This window comes from Electrophorus electricus, chromosome 1 (genome assembly GCF_013358815.1).
Source record: "Electrophorus electricus isolate fEleEle1 chromosome 1, fEleEle1.pri, whole genome shotgun sequence".
Classification (NCBI taxonomy): Eukaryota; Metazoa; Chordata; class Actinopteri; order Gymnotiformes; family Gymnotidae; genus Electrophorus; species Electrophorus electricus.
Window position 1 is genome coordinate 642,136 of NC_049535.1, and position 15,365 is coordinate 657,500.

Here is a 15,365-nt window from a genome sequence, read left to right on the forward strand (position 1 = left end):
CATTTTTACATTTACATTTACATTTACAATTACGGCATTTAGCAGACGCTCTTATCCAGAGCGACTTATAAAAGTGCTTTTAAAAGTGTCATTTACTCCTAGAACACCTCCTAGAATAGTAGAGTAGGTTAGTCCTATATACCACTGAACTAGAATACTGTAGAATACAGGGATCAGTGCTGATACCTAGAAGTACAAATACATGAGGTCTCTCTTAAACAATGATAAGTGTAATAAACAATAAGTGCTGGAGTTTGTCAGACAACATCGGTGTAATAAACAAAACCCTACAATAAGTACTAATTTAGTCAGTCAATATAGGAGCAGGGTCAGAGGACATTTAAATATTCCACGAGTAGACGGGTCTTCAGTCTGCATTTGAAGACTGCAAGGGACTCTGCTGTCTGGACAGCAAGTGGGTGTTCATTAGACTATGTTGGAGCCAGGACAGAAAATAATCTCAATGCTTGTCTTCCATGAGACCTGAAGCATGGTGTTTCAAGCCGTTGACCTCATGTATGAAGGGGCTGGTCCATTTTTGGCTTTAGCGCGCACATATACACACACACACACACACACACACACACACACACACACACACACACACACACACACACACACACACACACACACACACACACACACACACACACACACAGAGACAGACAGACAGACAGACAGAGAGAGAGAGAGACAGACAGAGACAGAGTCAGAGAGTGATATGGAAACATGTTTGTGCTTTGCTGTAAAAATGTAGACGTGATGTTTATTTGTAGTGTGATCACTGCCCTGATCCACTCTGATTCACAGCTGGGGTTGGTTCAGTTCTGATGGTTCGGTTCTGATGGTTCGGTTCTGATGGTTTGTTTGTGCGGGTTTGTTTGTTTGTGTCCATGTACGTGGCCCCCTGCGGTGTGGGGGAGTAAGCTCAGCCACTAGCAACAAGCTAGCGTTACAGTTAGGGTTAGGGTTAGTGTTAGGGTTAGGGCTTATGTTGCAGATAGTTTTAGGGTTAGAGCTTAGGTTAAGGTTATTGTCAGTGTTATGATTAGTGTTAGGGTTACTGTTAGTGTTAGAGTTAGTGTTAGGGTTAGTGTTATGGTTGGGGTTAAGTCTCTGTAGGGCCTTGGTGTTTGGCTTCAGCTGTGAGATCTCACAAGTCACTTCTAACATCACACCAATGTAGTGCTTGAAGAGATGTGCTAATTCCGCAGTTACCCTGGGCAGGTATTTTCACAGGTAAGTGCTGTAACATAATTGGTTGTTTCATCATATTACCCTGACTACTTCCCTGTCTGGAGATGGAGATTGCAGTCGGTGTTTCAGTTGTCCCCTGGTACTGGGTTTAGGGTTAGTGTTAGTGTTAGTGTTAGTGATAGTGCTAGGGTTAGTGTTAGTGTTAGTGTTAGTGATAGTGCTGGGGTTAGGGTTAGTGTTAGTGATAGTGATAGTGTTAGTGTTAGTGATAGTGCTAGGGTTAGGGTTAGGGTTAGTGTTAGTGTTAGTGCTAGGGTTAGGGTTAGTGTTAGTTAGTGTTAGGGCTATATTAGTTTTAGGGTTAGTGATAGTGTTAGTGATAGTGTTAGTGTTAGTGATAGTTCTAGGGTTAGTGATAGTGTTAGTGATAGTGATAGTGTTAGTGTTAGTGTTAGTGCTAGTGCTAGGGTTAGTGTTAGTGTTAGTGATAGTGCTGGGGTTAGGGTTAGTGTTAGTGATAGTGCTAGTGATAGTGTTAGTGATAGTGTTAGTGATGGTGCTAGGGTTAGTGTTAGTGTTAGTGTTAGTGCTAGGGTTAGGGTTAGTGTTAGTTAGTGTTAGGGCTATATTAGTTTTAGGGTTAGTGATAGTGTTAGTGTTAGTGTTAGTGATAGTTCTAGGGTTAGTGATAGTGTTAGTGTTAGTGCTAGTGCTAGGGTTAGTGTTAGTGATAGTGTTAGTGCTAGGGTTAGTGTTAGTGATAGTGATAGTGATAGTGTTAGTGTTAGTGATAGTGCTAGGGTTAGGGTTAGTGTTAGTTAGTGTTAGGGCTATATTAGTGTTAGGGTTAGTGTTAGTGTTAGTGATAGTGCTAGGGTTAGGGTTAGTGTTAGTGTTTGGGTTAGTGTTAGCACTATGTTAGCGTTAGTGTTCGGGTTAGTTAGTGTTAGTGTTAGGGTTAATGTTTGTATCAGTGTTATGGTTAGGGTTAGTGTTAGGGTTAGGGCTATGTTATTGTTAGTGTTAGGGTTAGGTTTAGTGTTATGGTTGGTGTTAATGTTTGGGTTAGTGTTAGGGTTACTGTTAGGGTTGGTGTTAATGTTAGGGTTAGTGTTAATGTTAATGTTAGTTAGTGTTAGGACTATGTTAGTGTTAGGGTTAATGTTAGTTAGTGTTCGTGTTAGTGTTAGGGTACTGGGGCGCTTCTGCCTGCTTTCTCACCAAGAGCCATCTGCCTTGGTGAGAAATTGTCCTCTTACCCACAGTGTGTCTCTTCTCACACACAGTGTGTCTCCTCTCACCCACAGTGTGTCCTCTCACCCACAGCGTGTCCTCTCACCCACAGTGTGTCTCCTCTCATCCACAGTGTGTCCTCTCACCCACAGCGTGTCCTCTCATCCACAGTGTGTCTCCTCTCATCCACAGTGTCTCCTCTCATCCACAGTGTGTCTCCTCTCATCCACTGTGTGTCTCCTCTCACCCACAGTGTGTCTCCTCTCATCCACAGTGTGTGCCCTCTCACCCACAGTGTGTGCCCTCTCACCCACAGTGTGTGTCCTCTCATCCACAGTGTGTGCCCTCTCACCCACAGTGTGTCTCCTCTCACCCACAGTGTGTCTCCTCTCATCCACAGTGTGTCTCCTCTCACCCACAGTGTGTCTCCTCTCATCCACAGTGTGTGCCCTCTCACCCACAGTGTGTGTCCTCTCATCCACAGTGTGTGTCCTCTCATCCACAGTGTGTGTCCTCTCATCCACAGTGTGTGTCCTCTCATCCACAGTGTGTCTCCTCTCACCCACAGTGTGTCTCCTCTCATCCACAGTGTGTCCTCTCATCCACAGTGTTACATTACATTCTGTCCCTGTCACTCTGTGACTCTGAAGCCTGTTATTCTGACCTCGAGATGAACTTAAGGCAATTCTCCACCATCGTTTAAAAAATACACAAACATACAGCTTCAGTTGTTGCATTATTGGCCTTCTGTAAGCTTCCATGGAAGGTAACTGAGACTACAGTTTTTAGACTCTAATCTTTGGCTAATACAGCAATGCCCTGTTCTCCAGTGGATCTGTTAACAGTTGTGCTGTGTTTTTCCATTAAAAGCTAAGAGCTTATTAAACACAGAATACATGAAACCTTAGAACTTGCCTAGCACTCTGTTCCATGCTTGATACATCATTGCTTTCCATTGATGAGAAGCGTATGAACTGGAGTGTGTATGAAAGCTAAAGAAACACAGCTTAAAGAAACTAGTTTGGCCAGGACATTAGCTACCCAGCTGTACAGCCGTACAGCCGTACAAAAACACTCTGTGACTCAGTTACATTAAAATGGTTATTCATAATTCAAATGCAGTACCCCTGAGGTCATTTTTATGTTTACAGTTGTGTTTTGAACCACAAATTGGATTCATGTATAATTAAGTGGAAATACCATTTAATTTGATTTATTTTCTTTAGAGACATGTAGTTCACAAGAAAGCCTCACACCACAGTGATTTTAAAACACTCAGTAATGAGCAGAAAATAATTATTGAGGAAAACATGGTATATGTTTCTCTGTCTAGGGTTAAATCTAGGGTCATGTGTAGGGTCATGTCTAGGGTCATGTGTTCAGGGTTGTGTGTAGAGTCGTGTGTAGGGTCATGTGTAGAGTCGTGTATAGAGTCGTGTGTAGGGTCGTGTGTAGGGTCGTGTGTAGAGTCGTGTGTAGGGTCGTGTGTAGGGTCGTGTGTAGAGTCGTGTGTAGGGTCGTGTGTAGAGTCGTGTGTAGGGTCGTGTGTAGAGTCGTGTGTAGGGTCGTGTGTAGGGTCGTGTGTAGAGTCGTGTGTAGGGTCGTGTGTAGGGTCGTGTATAGGGTCGTGTGTAGAGTCGTGTGTAGAGTCGTGTGTAGGGTCGTGTGTAGAGTCGTGTGTAGGGTCGTGTGTAGTTCAGTTCTAACTGAGCACTCTCTCTGGGATACAGGGATATGTTTGGCCTGAGATTGCCCTACCCACCCTCGGTTCTGAAATAAAAGTAGATAAACTGAAGCTGTTTGTGTGATGTGCAGTATGCCACAGACGTCTTCCTTAGTCTTCCTCAGGGCTGGATGAGACTCACTCAGGGTGTTTTCTCACATATTCATCGCACACTCAAGCAATCACAGATTCCACAGTCAAAGCCACGCCAAGAGAAACTGGAAAATCTGGCTTTCCGTGCTTTAGTTCCATAGTGGTGTCCATAACTGGATTTGCTGAGGATGAGTGCAAGATTAGGTGTTAGGTGCAAGTGTGTGTGTGTGTGTGTATATGTTTGTGTGTATATGTGTGTGTGTGTTTGTGTCAGGGCCATGTGATTGGAGCATGTGTTTTGGTTTTTCTCTCTGCAGCACCATGTGTGTGTGTATGTGTGTGTGTGTGTGTGTGTGTGTGTGTGTGTATGTGTGTGTGTGTTTTGGTCCTCCTCTCTGCAACACCCCGTCGAGCTGGGATGTGTATGTCTCTGCAGCGCTCTGTTGAGCTGGTGCGTGTGTGTGTGTGTGCGCGCATGTGTGTGTGTGTCAGGGCCCTGTGACCGGAGTGTGTCTATTTGGCCTCCTCTCTGCAGCACCCTATCAAGATGGTGTGTGTGTCTCTCTGCACCACCCTGTCGAGCTGACTGTGTGTGTGTGTGTGTGTGCGTGCATCTCTGCACCACCCTGTCGAGCTGATGTGTGTGTGTGTGTGTCTGCACCACCCTGTCCAGCTAACATGTATGTGTGTGTGTGTGTGTGTGTGTGTCTCTGCAGCACCCTGTCAAGCTGAGGTGTGTGTGTGTGTGTGTGTGTGCGTGTGTTTGCGCATGTGTGTGTGGGTGTGTGTGTGTGCATGTCTCTGCAGCACCCTGTCGAGCTGAGGTGTGTGTATGCGTGTGTGCGCACGCGTGTGTGTGTGTGCGTGTTTGCGTGTGTGTGTGTGTGTGTGTGCGTGTGTGTGTGTGCGTGTGTGTGTGTGCGTGTGTGTGTGTGTGTCTCTGCAGCACCCTGTCGAGCTGACGTGTGTGTGCGTGTGTGCGTGTGTGTGTGTGTGTGTCTCTGTCTCTGCAGCACCCTGTCGAGCTGACGTGTGTGTGTGAGTGCATGTGTTTGCGTTTGTGTGTGTGTGTGTGTGTGTGTGTGCATGTGTGTGTGTGTGTGTGTGTGTGTGTGTCTCTGCAGCACCCTGTCGAGCTGACGTGCGTGTGTTTGCGTGTGTGTGTGTGTGTGTGTGTGTGTGTGTGTGTGTGTGTGTGTGCGTGCGTGTCTCTGCAGCACCCTGTCGAGCTGATGTGTGTGTGTGTGTGTGTGCGTGTGTTTGCGTGTGTGTGTGTGTGTGTGTGTGTGTCTCTGCAGCACCCTGTCGAGCTGACGTGTGTGTGTGTGTGCGTGTGTTTGCGTGTGTGTGTGTGTGTGTGTGTGTGTGCGTGCGTGTCTCTGCAGCACCCTGTCGAGCTGATGTGTGTGTGTGTGTGCGTGTGTTTGTGTGTGTGTGTGTGTGTCTCTGCAGCACCCTGTCGAGCTGACGTGTGTGTGTGTGTGCGTGTGTTTGCGTGTGTGTGTGTGTGTGTGTGTGTGTGTGCGTGCGTGTCTCTGCAGCACCCTGTCGAGCTGTGTGCATGCGGTAGTGGCGTTGTTGTATCCATTCTCCTGGCAGCACACCTTCATCCCTGTGCTACCCTCCTCCATGGCGGACATGGTGTGCTGCCCGACGCCTTTCCTGGTGGGCATCCTGTCCAGTACCCTGCCCAAGCTGAAAGACCTGCCAGTGGAGGAGGTAACACTGGCACCCATCACACCTGCACGCATCTGCAGTGTCTGTCTCTCTTCAAAGGACAGGCTGTAGCTTATCCAGTGATCTACAGTGAGCTCACAAGGGCAGTAAGGACTCCTCTCCGCTGGGATTGGGAGAGCTGAGAGCAACACCCATTCAGATGGGAGTTTCTCCACCCAACAGCTGCCCAAGTCCATCAGCAGGCCGTGTGGGTGCTCTGGAGAACAGTTGCTTCTACTGGACGGTTGTGCCACAAAACCTTAATTACACGTCTAAAACACAAATATTATGTTGTGATTGTCATGTAACTGCAACACACCCACACATTTTCCACGTGTTCTAACATGTTGTTTGACTTGACAGTTTTCTCACCAGCCGGGATTCACCTCGTTGCCTCTTTATCGGTTCTTGTTGCTGTCGTCTCATTAACTCTCTCATCACTCAGTGACCTGCGTCTCTGAGCTCTGTCCTCAGAAATGATGGGCACTCACACTAGATTCATCGTTCCCCTCAGGCCAGATTCATCGTGCCCAGATTGCAGAAAGCACAGAAGCAAGCATCTGGCTGTCTTTAAACTGGCATCAGCTCCTTGGGCTGTGGCGGTGGGCTCCTGACAGGCTGTTTCCCTCTCTTTCCTCCAGCTGTCCCGAGGGCCTGCACTTCCTTCTGGGCCTTTCTCTCTCGCTGGCTGAGAGAATGAAGCAGCAGATCTATTTTGGGGCTCTGTCACGCAGCTACGATGCACTGATGAAGTGTGTTAGGGCTAACCCTCTCAGTGGTCGTACGCACACACACGGGCGGCACGTGAAGATGTTTGTCATTTTAACAGCTCTGCTTTAATTGGCTGTCAGGTGCCATCTGTTGCAGATCTACATCTGGAGAGTTAGTGCTGTACCAAACGTCATGTGATTCAAAGAAACAAGCTGCACCTCTGCGTTAAACAGCCTCTTATAACCACTCCTCACTCATTTCAGGCTTTGATGGTTGATCTGGGAACAGATCGCTTCATCAGACAGGTACAGCCATCAGAATATGCGCAAATACCCCTCCACTGTCCATACTGATCAGATAGAGTGTGGCTGCATGGCTGTCCTGATCAGTTATGGGTAGGAGAACCACTTAGCATTAGCTAACCAGGCCGTGTTGTTTTGTTCACTAGTTGCATTGTTTCCATTTTAAGTGAAATAGTTCTTTAAGAAAGAAGAACCAAATACACACACACACACAAGAATCTTTTCACATTAAGTGTAGTTAGGAAGAATTTATACAGACAAATGTCGCTAATAAATGTGGGTGCTGTGATTGTACAGCTGGACGATGAGGCCTCTCTCCTACCACGCAAGCTGCAGTGTGCACTGGAGCAGACCCTGGAACAGAGGAACGACATTACCAATCAAGACTCGGACAGTGAATCAGATGAAGGTACACAGATTCACGTCATGCACTGCACAGCTAGCATCTGGTTGGCTGTTGGCTGGTAGTTTACACTGTAGGGGGTGGAGCTATCAGTGATGTAATGGCACCCTACTGCTGCTGTCTCCTTATTCACCTGTGAGGAGGTCCATCTTAACAGATCTAGATTACCGATTCTGTGAGGAGGTCCATCTTAACAGATCTAGATTACCGATTCTGTGAGGAGGTCCATTTTAACAGATCTAGATTACCGATTCTGTGAGGAGGTCCATTTTAACAGATCTAGATTACCGATTCTGTGAGGAGGTCCATTTTAACAGATCTAGATTACCGATTCTGTGAAGAGGTCCATTTTAACAGATCTAGATTACCGATTCTGTGAGGAGGTCCATTTTAACAGATCTAGATTTTTGTGCATCAGCACCATCATCAGTTTGTTTGTGTGTCAAATCTTATACTTGATCAGGTGTCTTGCATTTAAAGCACTTTGAATTATATCTAGGTTTCAGCACTCTTGGTTCAGGAAATATCTCTAATTACGGGTATTTTGGACTCTAACTCATTTGTTCTAGCTAAGAATACTTTTCTAAGTAGACAACTAAAGCACTTTTGTAAGTCAATCTTGATAAGAGAGAATGCTAAATGGCAAAAATGTAAATGTAAATAATATAACAAATGTTCAACCCAGAATGTTTGTTGGACTCTGTTTAATGTTGGAGCACCGTGTGTAAGTATGTAGCCATTCATCTGTTCCCTGGTTTATACCATTAAACATCTGAATGTAAGTGGTGCCACTTTAAATGCAGGAATGTGATATTTTCCCAGAGTGCAGCTCCTTGAGCAGTGTGGTGTCGGAGGCCTTCCTCCGGTTCTTCCTGGAGACCGTCGGACACTACTCCCTGTTCCTGACCCAGGGCGAGAGAGGGGAGCGGGTCTTCCAACGTGAGCCCTTCCGCAAGTCTGTGGCCTCTAAAAGCGTTCGCCGTTTCCTGGGCGTCTTCATGGAGTCGCAGATGTTTGCCGGCTTCATCCAGGATCGCGAACTGCGGAAGTGCAGGGCCAAAGGTAACGGGCATTATGGGTCAGGAGAACTGCGTCGGTGTTCTCTGAGATGCATGATGACGTGTTAGCTGCTGCCCATTGTAGGCTGCTGTGTGAAGCTGAGAATAGTGGAAAAGCAGCTCTGTGCTGCCCTCTGTTGGTGGTGGGGTGACATGTTCACCAATGACTTCCAAGCAATGTCTTGTGTGGTTGTGCTGTTGCAGGCCTGTTTGAACAGAGGGTTGAGCAGTACCTAGACGAGTTACCCGACACAGAGCAGAGTGGAGTGAACAAGTTTCTCAAAGGACTAGGTCAGTGTTAGGAGACGTCTCCTTACAGTAATGTCATTACGATACTTAACTGACCTCATGCCACACACTTTACATACTTCAGACAAAATGGCTGTTGTCTATTGTTTTAATACAATCCTTAATTTGGTTTTTCTGTTAATCTTTTTTTCAGGGAATAAGATGAGGTTTCTCCATAAAAAGAATTGATGGAATGTGGAAGTAAAAACTAAGGACATCACTCCATCACTGCTTCATCACATCTGTACATCACTCCATCACTTTCACATCTGTACATCACTCCATCACTGCTTCATCACATCTGTACATCACTCCATCACTTTCACATCTGTACATCACTCCATCACTGCTTCATCACATCTGTACATCACTCCATCACTGCTTCATCACATCTGTACATCACTCCATCACTTTCACATCTGTACATCACTCCATCACTGCTTCATCACATCTGTACATCACTCCATCACTTTCACATCTGTACATCACTCCATCACTGCTTCATCACATCTGTACATCACTCCATCACTGCTTCATCACATCTGTACATCACTCCTTCACTGCTTCATCACATCTGTACATCACTCCATCACTGCTTCATCACATCTGTACATCACTCCATCACTTTCACATCTGTACATCACTCCTTCACTGCATGACTCCTTCACTCTTTCACCCCTTCACTCCTTCATCACATCTGTACATCACTCCATCACTCCTTTAGTTCTTCACTCCTTCCCTACATCTGAAAACAGCACAGCTCATATCTGTGGGTTTAAATGACTCGAGCAGTAGATCCTGTTGTACATATTCATTAAAGCGATGGAGGATCTCCTGTGTGACCTGACCGTGAGAGAACAGCACACTGGTACTGAGTGGATGGTTCTATTTGTACAATACTGCAGCATAGCCACTCTCTGTGAAGTGCATGTGTTCAGGTGAATACAGTTTAACGTGAGGTCCATGTACAGTTACTGTGTAGTATTTAACACTAGGTGTTGCTCAGTGCATTGCATTTTGTACATGTATTAACACTTGAAGAATATAATTGCCATATTTGCAATGCTTTGTAAAAAAAAATAATAATAAAAAATCAATAAAGCTTTTCGTATCATTCCCGGACACTGTGACCTATGTTATGATTCTCTCTCGTGACCCTCATGACGACACTGGAAAGAAAAGACGTGTGTGTGGAGCTGTATGGGCACGAGCAGCGGCAATAGTGAAGTAGCCGGGTTAGGGCAGACGTCAGCGCGTGCCTACTTCAAAGCAGTGAGATCAAGCACAGACGGCGTGTCTGCGCGTGCTGTCAGAAATAAAACCGTATACGTCTGCTTAAAAAAACACATCAGTCAAAGAGTGGCATGCAAGCGCACGTGGGCTTGGGAACGTGCTGCAGACGCCACTCTCCTCAGCCTGCGTTATGTTTGGGGCCCGGACTGCGATGAGGGAATTTGGAAAGTCATGGGAGCATCACCTGCCACACGGAATGAAGTGGTTGGAAGAGAAACCAACGTGACAGTCTCGCGATTCTAAACGGTATTTTCCCTCTCGGCGTTAAAAACGAGTGGCAGAGGCGACATCTACTGGAGCGGTCCGCGCTGACCATCACGGCAAGGTAAAGAACTTCAGAGGCCAGGATGCGCAGTAGATTTGGGCTGAGGGCAACTTGCACAAGGCGAGACTGGAAGTTTAATCACGAACCCCGTTGCTGCTTGCGCGGTTTGTTACAGTTGGCAGAATTGCACTAGGCAACGGAAAGTTATTGTGTCGCGCATATCCTAACGTGCGCAGTTCGGCGTTTGCTTTTGACAGTTTGTCAAACAGCAGAGAAAAGCTACGAGCGCGGCGTCGGTTTTCCACTCCAAACAGTTGCCGCATTGACGATGCGCGCTCGTGCGAAGCAGTTTAGACACAGAGGCACCTCTTACATCTCGGCGCGTGCGGGAGGATCGTTGGGATCTGTGCATCTTTCAGAAGAGCAAGGTGCGGTTTCTAAGTAGTCTCGTGAGTGCATGCATTAACCTACATATTATTCTGCATCATCTGTGCCTTTATATTGCGCTTCGTTTGATAGTGCGTCATTAAATATAACCAGTTTGCGCAGGATTGGGAAGGGTCCCAATGGTGAGGTGTGCGAGATCATTTTGGCAAGTCGCTACGCTGTCATGTGCGTGTTTATATTATTAGCGGTTTATATTACGAACAGGAAATACACTTTTTTCTCAGAATGATCGAGAGCAGCGTATTTAACAGGCTCTTATCTGCGGGGACGTATCTGAAATGGAGTTTATTTGGCCGTTAGAGCCTGCGTGTAAGCAGTGTGCGATGCATGTTGCGAATTTAAATTAACCAAATATGGATTTTGGAAATGAGAAGAGCTAATTAAGACTATTTTAAGGTTGTCTATAAATCCACGCTGATATTGAGATAATCATGGAACATATGAAGTGTTTACTTTTCAGATCGATAAATGTAACAGTTTCACTTATTACTACCGACCTAAAACAACTGACTAGAACTGAATGTCACCAGATAGGACAGAAACAGGTAACAGACAAGATCCGTCATCAGTTATTATAGGGTCACTTTTGCACATTGATGTTATTTGTTTATTATGTTGTCTTTAAATGTAATAATGCAGAGACACCAGATCAGTGCATATCGGTGCAAACTTTTCCTTTCGCAACATTTAGATCATGCAACTTATGGCGCAGTTCCAACGTTGGCTACGTTTTTAAGGAAAAGTTTAGGTGATTTTGTGTATCTTTGGAAAGCCCACCTCCGCTGTAGGAGCTCTAATCGTGATGTTCAAACTTAACGGAGACCTGCACTTCTCGTTCTTTGTGAACGGGTTGCCTGGAGACGGCGGTGTTGGGAAGTGGCTGTCGATGCTCCCTGAGTTGATCCCGCTCCTCAGGTTCCAGTGTTGCCTTGACTCAGAAAACGGAGGATCACGTCAAAAGATTCATATTTCCCAGCTTTCCAGAATTCCTTCATTTTCTTTCTTTCTTTTTCTTTCTTACATTCTTTATTTTTCTTTGTATGATGTAATTTTGATCCACTATATTACTGATATTTGTTTTATAAATGCTAATTCAGGATGTGATGTAGCTTGAAGTTGCATAAAAGAAGATCTTGACTATCCTGTACAACTCATGAGTTTGCGATTTAGTTAACAGTCATAAATCAGATTATTGATTATTAAATAACTGCTGTAAACGAAACACTTGGACGAACTTATATGGTATAGGAGTGAAGACTGAGCACCACTGGTAGTTTCTGTAACCTCTTTTTAATAAGATACATTGAACTCTGTTTTTTTTGGAACTTTTGTTTTTTGAAGTGTAGAAACTATTTCAGCTGTCATACGTAGACATAACACAGCGAATGCCACCGGATCAGTTATGTTTTTCATTGCCACTGAATCCTCTGAGACTCTGCTTTGACTCTCGTGCAGCAGACTGGCCCACACCTCCGTCCTCTGGCCGTGCGCTCTCCGCCCTCACCTGCACCTCATCGATGGATTCATTAGAACCTGAACACCTATTTATTATTTAGTTCAGGCCAGTTTGCGCTGGCCATGTGGTAACAGTCCTGTACCTTTACAGTTCTGCATGTGTCTTCTGATGATCTGAGTTTCTTTTATTTAAAAATGATTTTCCAGTGTTTCATTCCTCCACGTTTGTCCCTTGTCTGTGGGCCTGTGCTGATGGGTTTGTCTGCTGCCACTGTGATTTCCTGCCTATTTTGAGTCCACCTCGGTGATGCGCCCTGGTGCTCTCACTCAGGGGGCATGGCGTCTCCACCTCCTGATCCCCTTCACCCACACGCCCTCGCTCTTAAGCTCAGAGAGGCCAGCTTGCCCTCTTTCTGGGAATTCCTGACTGGGGTTTTTTAAAAAGATTAGCATTCACCTGAGAAGCAAAACTCCAAGATTTTACTTGCAGCAAAGGACTCAGTATGTCATCAATGTGTCAACACTGCCAGTAGTTTTACTCCCAGGTCTGAGCACTTCAGGCATGCACATGCTTACGTGTTTGCATTTGCATACACTAACATGGCTAATTTGACTGCTCAGGTGATTAGCACTTTTGCATGAGTCGCTTGGGTTAGAAAAATTTGCGTTGCATGGCTGGGTTTAGAGACTCACTACCTTAAGGTCACGTATTATGACATGAGCACACTGAAATGTGAGTTTAGCATCTGCTCTGGATAAGCCAGGCATTCCCTCATTGTGATCCCATAACCGCAATGTTAATGGATGTGAGAGGTGTGTGCTTCCATGGGAGAAGTTTCTATTAATGCATCCTCTCTGGAGAACGCTGGGCTCACTCAGGCAGAAACATACCCCACACTGAATTCACTTAGCAGGGAACAGAAGCCATAGCAGGCAGTGGGAGAGAAAAAGAGAGGGAGAGAGAGGGTAGACAGGAAAGAGAGGTAAAGAAAGAGAGACAGAGAGAGAGAGAGAGAGAGAGAGAGAGTGAGCTGTTTGGTTCTAAAAGCTAAATGGAAGGGCATAAAAGGGAAGACAGCAGTTTGGAAATGCTGGCGCGCCTGCCTGCCTGTCTGCCTGCCTGCCTGCCTGCCTGCCTGTCTGTCTCGTGAGCGGGAGTGCCTGGGTAGGCTAATTGTGTTTTAAAGTGGGTCTGTGAGTACACAATAGGGAATCGGCTGGTTTTAAGCTCCCCTGTGCAGCTCCAGAGGAAGAGAGAGTTGTCACATTTGTAGGTCAGGCTGCGAGGGTTGTTGTCAGGCAGACTCACAGCAGTAGAGGTGGCTTCTTGCTGGGGGTTTTGTGCGAAACTGATGTGTGATATTTCAGTTTGGCTTGTTTACTTTGCATGGTTACGCCCCACTCCCCCCAGGCTGGTTATCAGTCTACATAATAACACTTTAAGGGACGAGGATTTTTCAGCCGCTCTCGGCGTGCCGCTCTGCTGTCCACGTAGAAGTGTGATAAAGTCTTAATTGATTTTGTGCTTTGGAGGGCATTGTGTGCGCTGAGCTGGGCTCCCATCTGGTCCTGCAGCCTGGACTGACCCCATTTTGCTGTGTTCTGGGGGGCAGATCCGGAGGGACCTGTCCCTAACTTACGCTGATCCAGGAACACGATGAGCGAAAGAGAGCACGTGCAGGATAGGGTTCTCCTCTGTGCTGCATACTTACACACCACACACACACACGCACACATATGCACACACACACACACCATACACTGCACTCCTCTTAAACCGTAGTAGGTCACTCGGCCCTTCTCTTCTTCCATTTTGGGAAGTAGAGGGCTTCTGGGGATGTCTCGCCCTAGAAAGGAAATAATTATCTTCTTTCCCTAATTCCCAATTATTATGAGCAGGCTTATTTAAGAAGAAGGATCATGGTGGCTGAGTGCGTGAGCTGCATGGTGTGTGGACCACTGTAGCGAGACGCCACGGAGGAGTCCTGCACGGAGCGCCGCAGCTGGAGAGAGAGGGAGAGAGAAAGAGAGAGAGAGAGAGAGGGAGGGAGGGAGGGAGGGGGGGCAGGCACAGAGGAGGCTGCTCCACTGAGGGTGCAGTGTGCACGACTTCCTGTTGTGGGTCCCAGTGCGCTGGAGAGCGCTGAGAGAGAGGCTGGGAGTGCCTGACACCGGGGGGCTGAGCGCCACGCCACACTGCTGCCATGGAGAAGGTAAGAGCTCACGGCGCCACCTCCCTTCTGCACAGGTGCAGTTCAGAGTGCATGATGCTTGCTAAGTACATCTTTTCATAATTTGGTCGGTGCAGTTTTGTTTGCTTTGGCAATTACAAGTTCAGTAACTAACAAAAATAACATTTCATATATATATTTGTAGTTTTTGAAGGACTTTCTATTATTTCATTATGCTTTTTTTAGATGTTCACGGGTCCTTGAGAAATCTATTGTGGTTTAAGAAAGTTTTGTGTGTGTCAAGAAGAGATCCTAGTTAAAACCAGTAGTTACTGTATAGTTTAATTTTGATGTTGGGAGAAGTCTCCCACTCCCGCTCCCACTCTGTCAGCAGGGTCTCTGTCAGTCAAGCAGGACTGACAGGGATCTTGACAAATCGAATTTGTTTAGAATGCCAAAACATACCAAACCCATTTTCCACCTGAAATGCTCTGTGGGGATCACTTACCCTGTATGTTCTGGAATAACTCAGCATCCCAGTTTGTTTGGTGCATTGCTCTGTAAGCTCATGGCCCTTGTCCTGTGTGTCCCGTTAGTTTTGCTCTGAATGTTCCGAGACAAGGGTCGGCCACAGCTTGTGCACCCACTGCAACAAGTGGCTGTGTTTCCCGTGCACAGACCTGCACCTGCACGAAAGAACCTGCACACAACCCTCCGAGCACCAGCAACACCAGCAGCGAGCCAGCAGTCCATCAGCGCTTCCTGAGACAGGCAAGGCGTGCGAGCACTCTCCTCCACGACGGCCCCTTGCGGCCCAGCACGCCTGCTGCTAGGGCCTGTCTGTCCTGTCTGTCCTGCACTGCACCTCTCTCTCCCTCTCACTCCATCCTCCTTAAGCTTCCTTTTGTGGGGCTGAATGCGATGAATAATGCGTTTCATAATAAGTGTGAATAATTATCCCCTGTGATGCATTGTAGCGTTTTATTTTTCATGTGACCCAGTTTCTGAAA

General features: G+C 46.4%; 2 protein-coding genes across 10 annotated transcripts in view; both read left to right on the forward strand.

Moving 5' to 3' along the window:
- The window catches only part of dennd2b (DENN domain containing 2B), a 52,404-nt gene extending 43,256 nt beyond the window's left edge, over positions 1-9,148 (forward strand). For 2 of the 3 annotated variants that reach the window (XM_035526516.1, XM_035526512.1), the window contains exons 15-20: positions 5,788-5,965; positions 6,937-6,978; positions 7,273-7,384; positions 8,201-8,440; positions 8,641-8,727; positions 8,879-9,148. In XM_035526516.1, the coding sequence (XP_035382409.1) occupies positions 5,788-5,965; positions 6,937-6,978; positions 7,273-7,384; positions 8,201-8,440; positions 8,641-8,727; positions 8,879-8,913 (694 nt within the window). In that variant the 3' untranslated portion in view covers positions 8,914-9,148. The remainder of the gene's footprint in view (positions 1-5,787; positions 5,966-6,936; positions 6,979-7,272; positions 7,385-8,200; positions 8,441-8,640; positions 8,728-8,878) is intronic. The other variant, XM_035526518.1, reaches the window with a different exon arrangement.
- A 1,037-nt stretch (positions 9,149-10,185) lies between these two features.
- Positions 10,186-15,365, forward strand: part of trim66 (tripartite motif containing 66) — a 19,528-nt gene continuing 14,348 nt past the window's right edge. For 4 of the 7 annotated variants that reach the window (XM_035526536.1, XM_035526520.1, XM_027025346.2 and 1 more), the window contains exons 1-2: positions 14,270-14,397; positions 14,952-15,126. In XM_035526536.1, the coding sequence (XP_035382429.1) occupies positions 14,389-14,397; positions 14,952-15,126 (184 nt within the window). In that variant the 5' untranslated portion in view covers positions 14,270-14,388. Of the gene's footprint in view, positions 10,711-14,269; positions 14,398-14,951; positions 15,127-15,357 lie in introns of those variants that run through there. The other 3 variants (XM_035526530.1, XM_035526528.1, XM_035526534.1) reach the window with 3 other exon arrangements.